Source organism: Micrasema longulum, unplaced genomic scaffold, assembly GCF_059751315.1.
Source record: "Micrasema longulum isolate JH-2025_06_02 unplaced genomic scaffold, ASM5975131v1 h1tg002507l, whole genome shotgun sequence".
In the NCBI taxonomy this organism is placed as follows: Eukaryota; Metazoa; Arthropoda; class Insecta; order Trichoptera; family Brachycentridae; genus Micrasema; species Micrasema longulum.
In genome coordinates this window covers 1-16,738 of record NW_028279649.1, presented here as the reverse complement: position 1 = coordinate 16,738, position 16,738 = coordinate 1, and the positions used below count along the sequence as shown (strand labels likewise).

The 16,738-nt window shown below is 34.1% G+C and overlaps 1 protein-coding gene across 1 annotated transcript in view; it reads right to left on the bottom strand.

The window, feature by feature from the left end:
• Positions 1-16,101, bottom strand: part of LOC148272064 (aminopeptidase A-like) — a 31,096-nt gene extending 14,995 nt beyond the window's left edge. Inside the window, exons 1-9 of the mRNA XM_088240575.1 lie at positions 15,949-16,101; positions 13,630-13,909; positions 9,934-10,104; positions 8,870-8,967; positions 8,260-8,394; positions 6,854-7,020; positions 4,980-5,120; positions 4,047-4,129; positions 1,107-1,237 (exon numbers count right to left, since the gene is read on the bottom strand). Coding sequence (XP_088096701.1) covers positions 1,107-1,237; positions 4,047-4,129; positions 4,980-5,120; positions 6,854-7,020; positions 8,260-8,394; positions 8,870-8,967; positions 9,934-10,104; positions 13,630-13,909; positions 15,949-16,017 — 1,275 coding nt within the window. The 5' untranslated portion in view covers positions 16,018-16,101. The remainder of the gene's footprint in view (positions 1-1,106; positions 1,238-4,046; positions 4,130-4,979; positions 5,121-6,853; positions 7,021-8,259; positions 8,395-8,869; positions 8,968-9,933; positions 10,105-13,629; positions 13,910-15,948) is intronic.
• Between the last annotated feature and the right edge of the window lie 637 nt (positions 16,102-16,738).

The following is a 16,738-nucleotide window of genomic DNA, read 5'->3' as shown; positions in this document are numbered from 1 at the left end:
TTACATCAATACATATGGAGTTAATAAAAGAAAAGTCTTTTTGTCATGTTGTTCTTTAAAAGATGGTAAAAATAATTTATTTTCAACATGAAGAACTTTTAATCCAGTGTCTTTATTAAAATGATTATTTTCTATCGGATGGTTTGCGAATTCAGAAAAATTATTATTATTTAGGCACATTAATTGTTATTGGTATTTATTATATTTAGGGACTTTATATTTGTAATTTTACAACAATGTTCCTATATTGTTACGTAGTTATGTAGAATGCAGGTTTAATGTTTGATGGTAGGGAATTAGATAATTGTTCAGAAAAATTGTTATTTTTAAAACGAATCTGCCTCGATTGTTTAAGTGGGTTAGCTTTATTTATTGTGGGAGCAAAAATTTAAAATTTATGATAATTTTAATTTATAAATGATTGCGACCTTAAGCATTACCCTAAACACTAAATTAAGTTGAATTGACCAAGCCGAATTTGTTTTTTTTTTCAGTTTTTTGTACAAGTTGTCAATTATAAAATGGTTTATTTACATAATTTTACATTTAATTATCAGTGAGATAATTATACAGTTAAGTGTACCAATATAGTGTGCTATGCCATATTAGGTGTCATCATCATCATTCCATGTCCGCTCCCTAGTTGGAGCATATGGTGTCCACGAAGATCCTCCAGGAATCTCTGTCAGCTGCCAGCTCCTGTGCGTCCTCCCAAGTCAGGTTCGCGTCCCGTAGTTGCCGACGCACACTCAGCAGTGGACGTCCAGGATGTCGAGAACCTGATGCCATGTAAAGTAGGCAAGCATGGTTGAGGCTCTGAAGGGGCATCCGCAGTACATGGCCAAGCCAACCGTATCGCCTCCGTTTGATGACAGTTGTCACCGGAGTTTACTGCGTCCGTTCTCTTATTACTTCATTCCACACAAATTCAAACCACCGCATACCCAAGATTCTTCTGAGACACCTATTCTCGAAACTCAACCGTTTTGGGCCCTCGTGAGGTGCCACGATTCGCATCCATAGAGGAGAATAGGTGTTATGCAGGCGTATATTAGGTGTGGAAAGAGACTGATGAATTAAGAAAACAGTACGAATAATATAAATACCTTTGGATCGGCAGTTTCGAGCTTTTCTATAAAGGCGTCCCACATTTCTGGAGAGTAATTCACTCGGTAATATCCAACTTGATTGTTGTTTATTTTGAAAAGGTCATTTTTTGCCTCAACTTTCAATTCCACTAAAATAAGGAAAAACAATAAAGTTAAGTTTACATAAAGTTAAGTTTACCTGCAAACTGAAATATTCCAACGGTAATTATTTACTATATATTTTTTTTATTTGAGTCTATTGTTGTGCACACAGTGCTATATTGGTATAATTACGGTGATATTATTACAAAAAACATAAATCTAACACACCAATTACATACACAACACATATTTTTGGTTTAAGTTTACAACGATTTAAACGAGCACTAAATAAATAGTCCAGATCTTGTCTTGTTTGTCAATGCTTCTTTTCTTTTTTTTTAAATGTTTTAAACTATTCTTTTATTGTAATATTTAAACCCTTTAAATTGTATACATGAACAATATCCGTTAATAAATAAACACAAAATATAATACAATTTCTGACAGGACAACAAAATGTGACAAGAATGTGTGAATATTGTCCACATAAACATCATAATATTCCATACTAGCGCCAAAATATCTAGCAAAATCGACTCTAGCGGACGATTTTCTCATCTTGTCTACGGATGCGCAATCTTCCCAGTGCATATTCTGTTTTGCACAATCTTTTACTCTGAATTTGTAGGAAATATATCATATCTCCAAAAATCGTCATTTGAGCGAGACAGACAATGCTTCATAACCGATGAATTGTGCGTTAGAGGGAGAAGATAATATACATATTTCGGGCAGTGCCAACGCATGCGCAGATTTGAAGTTCATTTGTAATGTCACTTTGAACATGCGTAATGACATGATATTAGTACGAATTTAGCTAACTATAATGTGCGTACTATGCTGGGCGCATTTAGCGTTTCTGGTTCCGATGCGCGGGCTGTCATACTATTGCTCGTTTATCACGTCAGACCTATCATATTATTATAATATTATTGAACTTAATGATATACAAGTTGACAAAATGTAAAGAAATGCACTGCCAATGTTTTCGGTCAGGAGCCGCCAGTGCTTCTAACGAGGTATACAGAACCATGGCAGTGCTTGAATTTTTTAATGGTTTACAAACTCTCATTAGAAAGCCTGACATTTTATGTGATTTTATTGATGTTTAACGTATTGGATGCGAACATAAGTTGTGTAGGTTTTTCCCAAATAAAAAATGAGCACCAAAATTAAAACAAAACGGCAAAGCGTAGAATTATAATGTACCAGGGGTGCTATTCTGAACCGCCTGAAAAAAGAAAACAGCTTTTCTCGTGTATTTTGTATGTTAATATGCGAGATAATACGGCCGCGAAAGCGTTTGGAATACCACCCCAGAAGGCGCACAGAATAATGTTTCCATACATCGCACTGTCCAAAAGTCTGAAATCTCGCCTGCGAGCATGTTACCAGACCGCGAACAATAGCAATAATAATGCACGAGTAAGATAATTCTGTGTAATGTTACATTACGTTTTATCACCAAAAAAAAATTACGGACTGGACTACAAAAAAAAACAGATACTTTTATTAGGCAAATGTAAAAAAAAAACATTAAATAAAAATTAAGCAAATCAGTATGCGGTTTCTGGACTATTATTATTCTATGTGGTAAAGGTTATCCAGAGACCTATATACGTATAATCGGGTTGTGGTCCTGTAGCTAGTGTCTCGGACTCACGGACCAAAGGTCCGTGGTTCGAATCCCACTCTACCCCAACTCGATTCCATTTTCTAATAGTGAGTTATTTACAACTCGTTGAAAATGGCCCTCAAAATTAAATATTTGGGTAAATCATAAGAGCGCAAATATTTATTTTTTCTTTAAAAAAAAATAAATAATAATGAGACCGTCAAAATAAATCCGACCTTATAGTCCTATTTAAAATTCTCAACTCACTCTTTGATGCGCCTGAACTACTGAGCTCAATAAAATTAAATCTCCCAACTAGAAACCTCAGACAAAACTTACTATTTCATACCGATAACCGTCGTACTAACTATGGTTTTCATTTCCCTATGCCCAGAATTCTTAGGTCTGCCAACAAACATAACAGTCTTGATTTCTTCGATAACAAGTTGTCTTCTTTCAAACGATCACTGAATCAAATTCAATTATAAATACCTCTCTCCCGCTTCCACTCCCACAAAGTCTACTATATACCATTGAGTCTTTCTACTTTTTTAATAATAATTTTCTATGTATAAATGTGTCCTTAAAAATGCCCATTGGGCGTATATATAAATAAATAAATAAAACAAATAAATAACAATACCGGGAAGGGAGATTTAAAGTTAATGATCATGCCACATAATACAGTCTTGTCAACCGAATCGAATCTACTATCACCAAATTAATATCTACCTGTTTAACATCAGATAAAGTCAATTCAATGTATTTGTTTTTTTTTGTATTTCATAATAAGTTATTGCATGTAAAACGGGTAATCACAAGAGGCCACTTGTCATATTAACGAGAAGCTCCGTTCGATATTCAATGAGAAATGGGAAAGGAACAAGACCACAAAATGTATGTACACGTTTTTCAGAGCCAGACCGTGAAACTTCAGAAGAACATTCCTCATGGTAAGCTTAAAAAAAACCCTAATAATTTTATTTTTTTTATAATTTCACAATGGAGTAAATCCTTAATTTCTCAGACTAGCAGTCCTTCTACAAACCTTTACTCCGCCCCTACCCAGCCGGTTCCCTTGTTCGCGTCTGGAGCGTATCGCTTTATTGGTCAAATATGTTTTTGTCCCAATTTTTTTTACTAAACATTAATTAAAGATTTACTTCATTTTTCAGTTCCTCTGAAGTTTTGTGGTCTGGCCCTGAAAAACGGTGTATAAAACATGTGCATTTTATGCTTACCACTTTCACTCTTATCTGGGAACCACACAGTTTTTATTTCATTCTTTTCAGTTTTGTATGTTACAGGAATATACCAACGATCACTGAAAAATAAACATAATAATATTAAAAATACTTAACAGATAAAAAAGACAATTAAAAACTTTAAAATCTAGCTAGTTACATTGTTCGCTGAGAACGGGCTGCGCGCATTTTATAGATATTTTTTTGTAGGAAGGTGGTGGTGATTTATAATAAATGACAATTATTTTAATAAAATAAATAAAACAATTTTGTTTTTAACCACTTTTTTTTTTTTTTTTCACCGGCCGGTTTCTTGATTTATTGGGTCCACGTGTAATATTTAGTTGACATGATAAAAATAAAATAGGAAATTATTCATTAGTTACGTAAACCTTGACGAAGAAGCTTATTTGCTTTGAAACTGGTCGGTGGAAAAAAAAAAAGTAGTGGTTAAAAACAAAGTTGTTTTATTTATTTTATTATAATGAATAACCACAAAGTTATTGCTTCAAATATAAACAATTATTTTATTTATGTTCCCATAAACACGATTACTATAAAACATTATTATCGAAAGTCAAATATAGTGGTAAGCTGTGCATAATCGCTTATTTAGACTATTCGCTCGTGTACTATACTATATGGGAGAAAAGGTTAAAAGTGGGAATGAAAGGAGAGGAAAGGAAAACTTTGAAGTTTGAAAGTCGGAAGTTTGAACTCCGCTGTAACACAACCTGATTCCCATTGTCTAATAATGAGTTATTTACAACTCGTTGAAAATTGCTCCTAAAATTGAAATATTTGAGTAAATCACAAGAACATGAACAGTTAAATTTAAATGTGAGATAGCCCATGCTGTGATAAAGATTATAAGAGTTGTCTTCAAATAAACAGGCGAAATGGGATTACTAAAAATATTGTTTATCATACTTGTATTGAGATGGAGAGTCCGGTTTAGTTTGTGGATCTGCAAGGAACCTTTTTTGGGTAAGCACATAGGTGTTGGTATCTTTAACAGCGACATTTATTACAGGAAAACCCATCTGTCTTGTCCACGTATCCATAATATATCTGAAAATCACGCAATATTAAACACTTAATCGGAGCCAATATAAATTTTCTTAAAACTCTTATCCGCCCCAGATGATGCCTCAGTAAAATAAAAGCAGCAAGGTAAGGTGATACACCTCAGGTGCCATGAAATATTGCAGTGTAAACCCACCTTACAAACTAATATAGTAAAACTCCGTCATCCAGATTGCCAAATGGCCAGATGATTCTCAGGAAATAAAAGATAAAGGAGATGTATTTCATTTTAATTAATTGTGCAATTAACTTTGGTGGACATGTTTGAGTAAGTTTTTTTATGTGATTCCAATTCCCCGAATTATTTCAAAAGAAACAAAATCTGCCACTAATTAATTTGGATAATTGGAGTTTTACTGTGGTTTTATTTATTTATATATACACGGAATGGGCATTTTTAAGGACATATTTATGCATAGAAAATTATTGTAAAGGAAATTAGAAAGCAACAATGGTATATAGTAGACTTGGTGGGAGTGGAAGCGGGAGAGAGGTGTTTATAATTTAATTTGATTCAGTGATCGTTTGAAAGAAGACAACTTGTTATCGAAGAGATCAAGACTGTTATGTTTGTTGGCAGACCTAAGAATTTTGGGCATAGGGAAATGAAAACCATAGTTAGTTCTACAGTTATCGGTATGGAAGAGTAAGTTTTGTCTGAGGTTTCTAGTTGGGATATTTAATTTTATTGAGCTCGGTAGTTCAGGCGCATCAAAGAGTGAGTTGAGAATTTTAAATAGGACTAGAAGGTCAGATTTATTTCGACAGTCTTGAAGAGAAGATATGTTTAAGGTAGTTTCTAACTCATTATACGTTTATAGGTATCTGGATAAGCCCAACTTCCAACCTATCTTTCTCAAAAATCGATGTTGAACTGATTCAATATTCTTGATGTGAACATCATAATATGGAGACCAGATAACAGAGGAATACTCTGGGTGCGGGCGAACTAGGTAACAGAACAGAGTTTAAGTAGTTATTCACAACTAGTCGAAAATGACCCCTCAAATTTAAATATTTGAGTATCATAAGAACACAAATTTTTGTTTTTTTTTAAATGTTCCCAGTAGTTATTTTTTTTTTTTTACAATGCTTTATTAAGAAATATTTGTTGCATAAAATTAATTTAAAAGTCCTCCGCACTACAGCACACTGTTCAAAATTTTATGTACATATTTCACATGCCACTCAAATATTTTTTCTATTTCTCATATTCTAATTTTCTTCAGTCAGATTTTAATTTCTCTTTTGAAATATTGTTTAATATCAGTTAACTAAATTTTATAGGGAAGTATGTTCAGCAGAAAAATAATACTTGCACCATTGACCAAACAAATGTTGTGTTAAAGGGAAGATGATATTATTTCTTGCCATCGTAGGCACATCTTCTAAGAACTCTATTTTCGATATTGTTGGGGTTGTGACGTCGCGGGCGGGTTAATTTTGAAGTTTCGGTGGGGATTAAAAAAAATACGAAACTTTAAAAAATCATAGCGATGATAAAACAATACATAAAAATAACGTCTTATTTGCTTAGTTTGATAGTCTATTAAGTAATAAATTCAAAAAACAATGAACTTTCTCATTACAGAGATGGCAAGCTTAAAGCGATAGCAAGCAAAAAGCGCTGAAATGCAATGCTCAATACTATGCTGGTAATGCATGAGGTCTGGTACCTACGTAGGGTGTAATTGAGGATTTACTAAACATTAACTTACGTCAAATCCCGATCGGGATTTTTGGGTCCGAACAGCAAAGCCAACTCATCCCACAAGTCCTGTGTGACGGTGTTCTTGAATTTATATTTTTTAAGATAGTTTGACACTCCTAGTCTAAAATCACTCTCGCCAACAAAGTTTTCTAACATTCGAAGGACAGCAGCTCCCTGAAATGGAAAAGATATTGTAAAAATTTGACTTCCAATAATAACACACGATCCAAATTTTTCTACGTTACTGTGTTGTACGTATTAGCACTTTTATCCAATGTTTTCGGATAGCAATACAGTGTCAATAAAATATTTTTAATATTTTAAGCATTTACTTTATGGTCTCACATTTTAGTAAATGTTATTGAATATTTGTATATAACCACTTGCCGACTTTTCTATGTTTACCGGTTTTGAGACATACCCGTCTCTGCGTCGACACCAATTAAACCAACATGCAAAACCCACTATAAACCTTCACCATTATATAAAAATAATAAAGGGTTAAAAGTAAATAATATGGAAATATTTCACATTAGGAAAGCTCTAAAAAAAATATGTTCCTTTGATCAATAATCAAATAACCTTTTAATATAGCCCATTATACAATGTTCCATTGTAATTGTCACCCTATACCTATTAAACTCACGCCCTTCCCTTCATCTCCTCCCTTTTTTTCAGCTATTTTTATCTATGAGCTATCTGGAGTGACTTGAAGTTCAGTGAAGCGAACTTTACATGAAGATTTGGGGATGACAGCCAAATTTGCCATAACACAGCCTTCTCTATATGCCAATTTTTTTTTAAAGAATGACCGTTGTGCCCCCCCCCCCCCCCCCTTCTTTTTTTCACCTAATCTAGCCCTCTGCGACTTCTATTCACTCCTATGAATGAAAAAATTACATTAAAGGATATTTTTTTAATGACATTGCTGAAGTTAAGAAAAAAATGACAGAAACACTGTCAAGCATCACGGAAAACTAATTTTAGAAATGTTTTCAACAATGAAATAAAAATTTGACAAGAATATTAGCTCCAATGGAGAGTACTTTAAAGACCATTTGAAGTTTTTGGAAAAATATTTTTATAAATATATTATTATAATTATTATTTTATTATTATATTAATTTTAAGCGAGCAGCTTAAAGCTGAGATGCTTAAATCTATTTAAATGAAAGTTCGCTTTTGGCGCACTTTAACTTTTCCCAAACAAATCTAGTCCATTTTAGAACCCATTCAGACAACACATTGAGATCAGCTCTTGTGGGAGCTTATTCCAACCATCAACAACCCTATTGCTCAGGAAATGCTTCCGTGGATTTAGATTGAATCTCATTTTCTCCAGCCTGAGACTGCATTATTAGTCCAGTTTCTTTTGGGTACCCTCTCGTAACTAATACGAGAATGAAAAATTACCTTGTTGTATGAAATAGAATCAAATATAGCTGTTATTTCATCAGGAGTGCTGACTGTCTGCACAATAGGGTGAGAAGATAGAGTGGCATCGAGAGCGAGAACACTGTGGGTATTGGCGACAGTAAATTGGTCCACCTGAAAATAAAAGTTCCTTTACTAAAATAGATCAGTGGAGAACGGTGATTTTATTTACAGGTAAGCTTCGAAAAAATTACATAAATTTGTACCTACGTAGTAAATAATATCTATATTATTTCTAATGGGTATATATATATATAGAAATAATAATTTCTATATATATTCTAATGGGCCTTACTCATAAACTTGGCATAAAGTTAAGCCTAATTATAGTGGTATAATTCGTATGGGAATACCATCCTTATCGTAGTGATAGAATAAGGATGGTATGAAGGTAAAATGATCAGTCTTACGCTTCAGGTACTAATCCAGGGACTATGAAATATTCTTGTGTAAAAACACCCTTTAAAATAAATATTTCATATCTACCATGCTGGGAATCAAACCCGAGATGTCTTGCATGGTAGGCAAACGTGCTGACCACTACCACGAGGCCGACGAAAATTCCTTAAATTATTAGAGCATAAATTACCGTTTCCCAGCCTTCCCAGACATTGTCCAGTGCTTTATACTGCATATACGAAGCAAATCCTTCATTTAGCCATAGCTCATTCCACCAATTCATTGTTACTAAAAAAAATATTACACAATTATAAGACTGATTAGGATATCCGCAGCAGCATGAAGGGGAATCAACAATATTGAAAACATTTAATTTTTTTATTAAATTCACCATGACCTGATAAAAACTGCATAGTCAAGTGATCGGGGATAACCCAAGAAGATTTTAAGCGCCGACAGATTGAAGGAAAAAAAGAAAGGTAACCCTTCCTGAAGGGGAAGATTGCCAAGCATCAAGGAGAGCATTTAAAGACATTTTTTCAAATATTCAATTGAGAATTCCTTCAGTTAGGAGTAGACGGACACCATCAATAACAGAGGAACACTTTATTTTTAAGTAAAAATTTGCGGATCTTCGCTGGACCTCCTGATCCAAAGAGAACAAGCCCGTTAGAACTGGGAGTGCATCCATCGAGCATGTCCTATATGCTCTAACAAGAGCCAGGAGAGGTTGCCTTTGTCCGCTTAAAATAATTTGCCTGAAATATTGCAACTCGCATCGGTGTGCCCAACAGCCAGCTGCATAGCATACGATGCCTAGGAAGATGGATCTATAATCAACGTTGGTTAATTGGGTTGAAACAGGAGAGTTAGAATATGGTAGGGAGTGGAATGTTAACATTGGAGAGGTTGAATAGGAACTCAATCATTTAAAGGGCATCCAAAAAAAATGGTTTGATCTTTCTCTTCAAGCATACATTCGCACATGGCGGAGTCCCGAACACGGATTCCGAACAGGTGAGAACCATTTCAGCAGTGCCCGATGTGCTTTTTGAATACATAGGATGTTTCAAACTTGTTCAGAATCACTTCAGCGAAAAACCGAGGCTTTTCTGTTACATTCGGTTTCAGTTTGAAAAAGATGTCTTCCTCGGCTTGGGAGCGGCTACCCAATATTCTTGCCATGTGTGAAGTCGCTTCTCCTTCGTCATAACCAGGAGATCTTCCAGTAGTAGTGAATTACAATCAACTTACCAAGATTACCAAACCACATATGTGAGATTTCATGCGCCACAACTCGAGCAATGTTTTGGAGGTTGGCAGGGGACGTGGTTTTTTTATCATATAGCAGGTTAGTTTCTCTGAATGTTACCAGTCCCCAATGCTCCATGGCTCCTGAGACAAAGTCGGGAATTGCAATCATATCTGTTGAATAAAAAAATATTTATAAAAAGGTTTTGCCAAAAGGGAAAGTACACAAACAAAGTTGGTCTTTTAAAATTCAATAAAATTTCTTTTGAATATTTTTGGAAATCAAATTGAGATGAACATAATCTTATCACATTGTAATAGATAAGCACAGTAGATTAAAAAAATATATGGATATATATATTAGTATAATGTATCTTTTATACATACGAGGGTGGATTGATAATGAAGCTACCTAGCGCTAAATGGCAGCACAAACACAAAAAAGATGTATTTTTTCCAAATTGCGATCTGTCAAACGGCAGCTATTAAAATGTCACCCAAATTTATCGATTACTTTATTTGCTGTAGTCGTTTGAAGTAAACAACTTTTGTGTTTCTTGAAAAATGGAAAAAAGCGAATTTCGTGTAGTGCAGCACACTATTATTTGAAAGGGAAAACGTCAACGCACTGGTTCGCGCTACGTGCCCCACCATTCACCCCGCCGAGCGGGCCTAGCCGTCGCATGCCGTGCGGAGAGAGAGAGAGCGATAGAGAAGCCCGCCCGCCCGTTCTATCTGTCTCCCTCCCTCCACGTATATAGGCACTACCCTCTCCAGTTTACACGGCATTATATCGGCGGCAGCGCAGCACGAAACAATAAACATTCAAAAATATACTTAAACTAATTTACAAACTAGATGCCTATTCTAAATGCCTTGGTATGGAAAAGGCCACCTCCGAAAGTGACACATATTAGTCTTTATTGGAGAGATACACATACCGAGATCCCTAACTCTAACACTTAATCTAGCGCGGTGGCGGTCCCTACTAGGGCCGCTTTCCGTATTGACGTCCGTAACAGCGTACATCATAATGATATAAATAGTAAAAACATATTGTCGGTGATATTGCAATACCGCGTATCCTGTTTTTTTTTACAATAATGTTTTACTGATTTCAGTATTCAGTGCATTTGCATTCGCTATGGGGACTAAGAGCTGTTAGTTTTAAATTATTGCTATTTTTACTCTGAAAAATGATAGTTTTTCTGATACCTTAGTGATATTTTTGGTTTATAAATATCATAAGTAATAAATCAACGGAATGCTTTTTCAGATCCTCTGCCAAAAAAAAATAATTTATAGTTATAAATTGACGCAGTTTTCGCGGTATCACAGATGATATGCAAAATATACCTAGTAAAGTACGAGAAGAAAATACTATGTCTAAAAGATAGTAAAATAAAAAATCATGTTAATACAGTAAGATAAAAATGTTTATAAAAGATAGTTAACTAAAAAAACCTATAAAAAACATAAAATTTATTGATAATTTATAGTTGCCAGAATTTCACTCGTCCATGCACTTTGTAGCTGCAAGACGATTAGTAATCTAGCTTCAATAGGTAAATGTTATCAACTATCAAATATCCAAATTTAGTAAATGAGGTCTAGAATTCCAACCGTCCATGCGCTCAGTAGCTGCAAGACTTGTTGTAATCTAACTTCTATTTTTATAAATGTTTTTTTTTTTTTTTTTATAAATATCACTAAATCTAACTCTAAACTTTATTGCCAAATAAAAAAAAATGTAAATGGGGGCTAGATTTCTTATTGTCTATGCGCTCTGTAGCTGCAAGACGTGCTGTAATCTAGCTCCTGTATATCATAATTGGAGACGAGGAACAAGAATCCCAACCGTCCATGCCCTCTATAGCTGCAAGACGTGGTGGGATATTTATTTACTGTACAGCGCCCTTGAGGTGATTTTCACAAAAACGGCGCTTTATAAATTATCCAAATATATATATATATATATATATATATATATATATATATATAAAGTAAAATATATATATATATATATAAAGTAAAATAAAGTAAAAATATATGTAAAAGATAGCAAATTGAAAATATGTGTCTTCTTCTTCCTGGCACTGTCCCGACTCATTGCCTAGATCAGGGGTACTCAAACTTCAACTGCTGGCGATCTACCTCAATATTGCTGGACTACAATCGGCCGACTCTGAGAGGCCGCAAGTATATGTGATGCAGGATTGTCGTCTAGGTAGGGTGTATTGTGGCATAGCTATTAGTTTTCTGCATAATATGCACGGAGGTTTTTTCTCTAGATTGACTCAAATAGCATTCTCTATCGCTCTCTCTCTCTCTCCGCGCGGCATGCGACGGCTAGGCTCGCTCGGCGGGGTGAATGGTGGGGCACGTAGCGCGAACGGTATATAACATGTACTATTAAAAATAAATGATTACTTCTTCTCTGACGTTTGGCTTTTACTCATCTCTACTCGCTACTCCCCGACCTGGCTTTCTACTCGATTCTACTTCACTTCGCTTGACACCTTCGCTTCACCCTGGACTTGGATTTTGGACTTCTCTCCCTACGGATTCCTTACCACGGCGAACCGGCAACTTCAACCTGAAGTAGGGGGCCCTTCTGAGGACATCTCCGGCCCTGACGAGTTTAACAAGATCGCCTAGCCTCCGCTGCCTTACAACCAGTGGATCGGGACGTGTGCGTTAGTGACTGCAGCAGAACCACAACACGACGCCGGTAGCGCGTTAGCTACAGTATGCTATTGTGGTAAAATGTGAAGATTTTAAACATTGTAAAAAGTTAATTGACCGCTAATGCGTGAATAGATCAAATTTAAAACTACGACTGAGACAATGAATAATGACCAAAAGTCTATAGAGAAGTTTCCGGTTCTATTTCTGAACTATAAACAAAATTGAACTAGAAGGCAACAGTCGCTGACCTCAGTTTGCCGGGCCTCATTTTTGGCTTTTCGCGCCTCGGTTGATCAGGATCTTGGTCACATAGAAGTATTGTCCCTTTTACCCTCACTTTTTTTGTTGCAATTTTTTTTACATCTTTTGTATCAAAATAAAATTATTATATAACTAGCAAAAGTATTATTCCATCATAAATAAATGTTATCTGCCAAATAATACGCTGCATTTAGTTTACCAATGCAGTGCCCGATGCACCACTGGGTGTGGAAAGGGGTAAGGGGTATGATGATGATGATGGCAACTGACAACAATAGACAATTTGATCACAATATGCGGATTATTTGCACATAGATGGTTTTGGGTGTTAACATACATAGTATCTGTTTTTTTTCCAAACAAACAGAAGAATTATTTTACAACAAATAAATAAATAATTCGTAGCATCTTCTCCGTACACTGCACAAATATCGCAGATTTATTCCCTCGATTGAACGCAAACAGAAGGTGTCGAAAATGCTCACTTTCGTCCACCTGACATTCCATTTTGAAGGCATGCAATCAATTAAATAATATAAGTAAGGTAAAAGCAAACACTATACCTCATAGAACAGAACATTTTCTATCAAATGGCGTATAACCTTAACCATTTTTTTAAACTTTTGGTGCTCATTTTTAAATTTGAAAAAACCGACACCACTTATGTTAACATTTAATAATTTCCGGATTCCACTATATAGACTAAGAAATGTGATGTGATTCAGGTTGACATATTTCCTTGAAAATTACCTAGTTTTGGTAACGGATATTCCAGTTGGAAGTAGTCGATGTAGTATTCCGTAACCCGAACTCCAATATCCATTGGAACAGCAACTTTTTCTAACTGCGCTTCCGTAGCGTACACAGAAAATGTAAAATTTTGTCCTACGCCATTAGCATTTACATTAGAACTTTGATTCTTAAAATCGCAGATGATAAAACAAGCCAGATATGTTGACATCGGGACGCTTTCTTCGAATTTATCTTGTAATAAATCAGGATGGTCTGGAACTGGCATATTTGTTTGCACCTGAAAAAACAAAATAAACAATTATATCTGTGTATTCGGGATTATTTATTTATTTAAAATTTACATGCACATTACAGCAAAGCGCACCTCTCAATTGAAACCGTTTTCAAAAAGTGAAATATTTACAAAAAATTAGTTTTTTGACCGAAATCGATTCTTCTATATATCTATCGATTGGTGAAATAAAATTTTGGCTAAACGATATACATGCGAAGTTGTAGCGGGTCGAATTGGATCAGATTATCATTTAATTGAGTAATAATATGAAAATAGGACTAAAAACCAGTTATAATGATTTCGTGTAAAAATAAACTTATACGTTATATCCTAAGACAAATCAAATATTTCTATGCATTCTATCACAAAATATGTAGATACAGTGGAACTTGGTTATAACGATCACGGAAATAGCGAGATCTCGGATATAATCAGGAAACATGAGTTGACATTTTATTTTGCGGTTTTCTCCATACATTTATTAACTTTTATTTTTATAAAGAGCTTCTTCTCAGACATACCGAACAAAAATATTGCCAACAGTTGAGCAAAAACTCTTCAATTGTTTAAAAACATCATTTTCAAAATAAGAGCCTGAGTAATAAAATCCAAATGGGGGACTAACTTATTACCATGCCGCTGGGCGTTGGACACTTACATAGTATCATAAACGTAAACCGATCCCAAGTACCTAATTGGTGTTTTTGCCGACAGCATTGACAAAGTATCACACATATGGTTGAAATTGCGTGTAAAAAATCCAAGCTTTGGGAACTAAGTAAGCACAGGCGTTTTACAAATTAATGTAAAACGAACTTCCTCTATTAACACGAGTGTTTACTCTATTAGAAAGGTAGAAACATTATTATTAATTATATATGAACAAAACATTTGTAATTTCATACTTATTTTTTTTTCAATAAATAAAGATAGTAAAAACACATCATGATACATAGTTATTCTGTCTGACAAGACAAGTCTCGCTCGCCTACCACGCTTTAGGCCCTGGATTTTTATATTTACATATTATTCAAATAAAGAATATGCTAAGGACCTAAGTCCTGGATCCAGGCAATGTGGATGTAAAATATTACATTTGATCTAGAGCGATCACACTACAGAGGCTGTTTAGAGGCATATTATAATTTGACATGTTAGTTACATAAGTACAAATATGATACTCGCTAAAACGGAAAATATCTATACCATCATCAATTTTCTATATCTTGTCTTACTTGAAATCATTAATTACAAGATTTTTTTAGATAATATAAAAATGATAATATCAAAAACTACCTCAAGTATCTCAACGTGACTGAAATATTTAAATGATAAATTTTAATATTTTTGTATTGATAAAAAATATCAACGGAAATTTGGATTGCTGTAAGGGACCAAGTGTGAATTGTTCAAGATAGAGAGAAGAATGTAAAAATAAATTAAATTTGTTGTTTCAGTTAGTAAATTAATAGTTAAAATAGGTAGTTATTAGAACAAATATTTTACAGACAAAATTTGAACTATTTATGATTTTAAACAATTTACACATTGATCCTTACAGCATTTCAAATTCTTCTGACAATATGTTTTGGTCACTGCTTTATAATAACTAGACACGCTATTTCTAAACTTACTACTTATCTACTTATTTTGTGTATTGCATCGTCTTTTATTTACAAATGAAACATTTATATCTGTACTTGCTGTACTGTTTGTCAGTTACAGTGTTATAAAAGCATTTTATCATCACATGCAGCAGCATTATTTTTTTGTAGCATCATCATCTGATAACGGCAAAAGTCTGTTAGAAAATGAAGGCAGTCAATTGAAATGCCATCTGTTTCCCGCGTGTAACGTGTCTATTCAATTATACGTCATTGGATTTAATAAAAACATTCCATATTCTGTTAATATTCTAAAGAAAGTTATAAATAATACAGATTTTATTATTTTACTATGCAATATAATTCCATTTTATATAAAGAAACTTTAAATGATTTACTAGCTCAAACAAAGAAATCATCTTTGAAAAAAGGTCATACCTTATTCATATTGGAGAGAGAGATGTAATCCTTCGGTCTTACTAAAGTGACGGTAAACTGAGCCTTCATAGCTGGTTCATCGAAACAAGGAAAGGCTTGTCTGGCATAAGTTGGCTCAAACTTGGACGTTGCAATTTTCCTAAAACAAAAGGGTTCAAACTAATAAATAAAAAAGTTATGGCAATTCATTCCATGAAGGATGATTTCTGCCATCTATGTACATAATCAAACTCAATAAAGGAGTGCATAATATCATATTTCACAATTTCAAAATCTTATAGCAAACTTATGTATAATATCGACACATCCTACGTAAAACTGAAAAAAGTCAATTTTACAGGAGAGCGTTTAATGATTTTTAAAAACTAACTCGTGAGATTTCGCTGTTCTTACTTAGTAAAGCTGTGAAAAAAAACATGTTCCAACGATTTTTTGTATTTTTTAAATATTTGATATTAAAGTTTCAAGGGTGTAGATTTCAAAAATGCAACAGTCGTATAACCGTGGATGAGGCAGTTACACAGTTGTATGTAGGATGTGTCGATATCGTACCCACAAAACTCAATTTAATACGAGAAGGTATAGTATGGTAAAAGATAATTTGGTCCAGTAGAAATCTTAATATTGACCGATTTAAAAAAAAAATTAAATGCATATTTATTTTTATACCTTTTTTCATGAAAGCTTACCAAAAACTAAAATGAATTTGCGGTTTTTGCAAAAATTGCACGTCGATATTTTACTTCAGAAAAGACGTAAGGAAAATATCATATGAATTACGTAAGATATA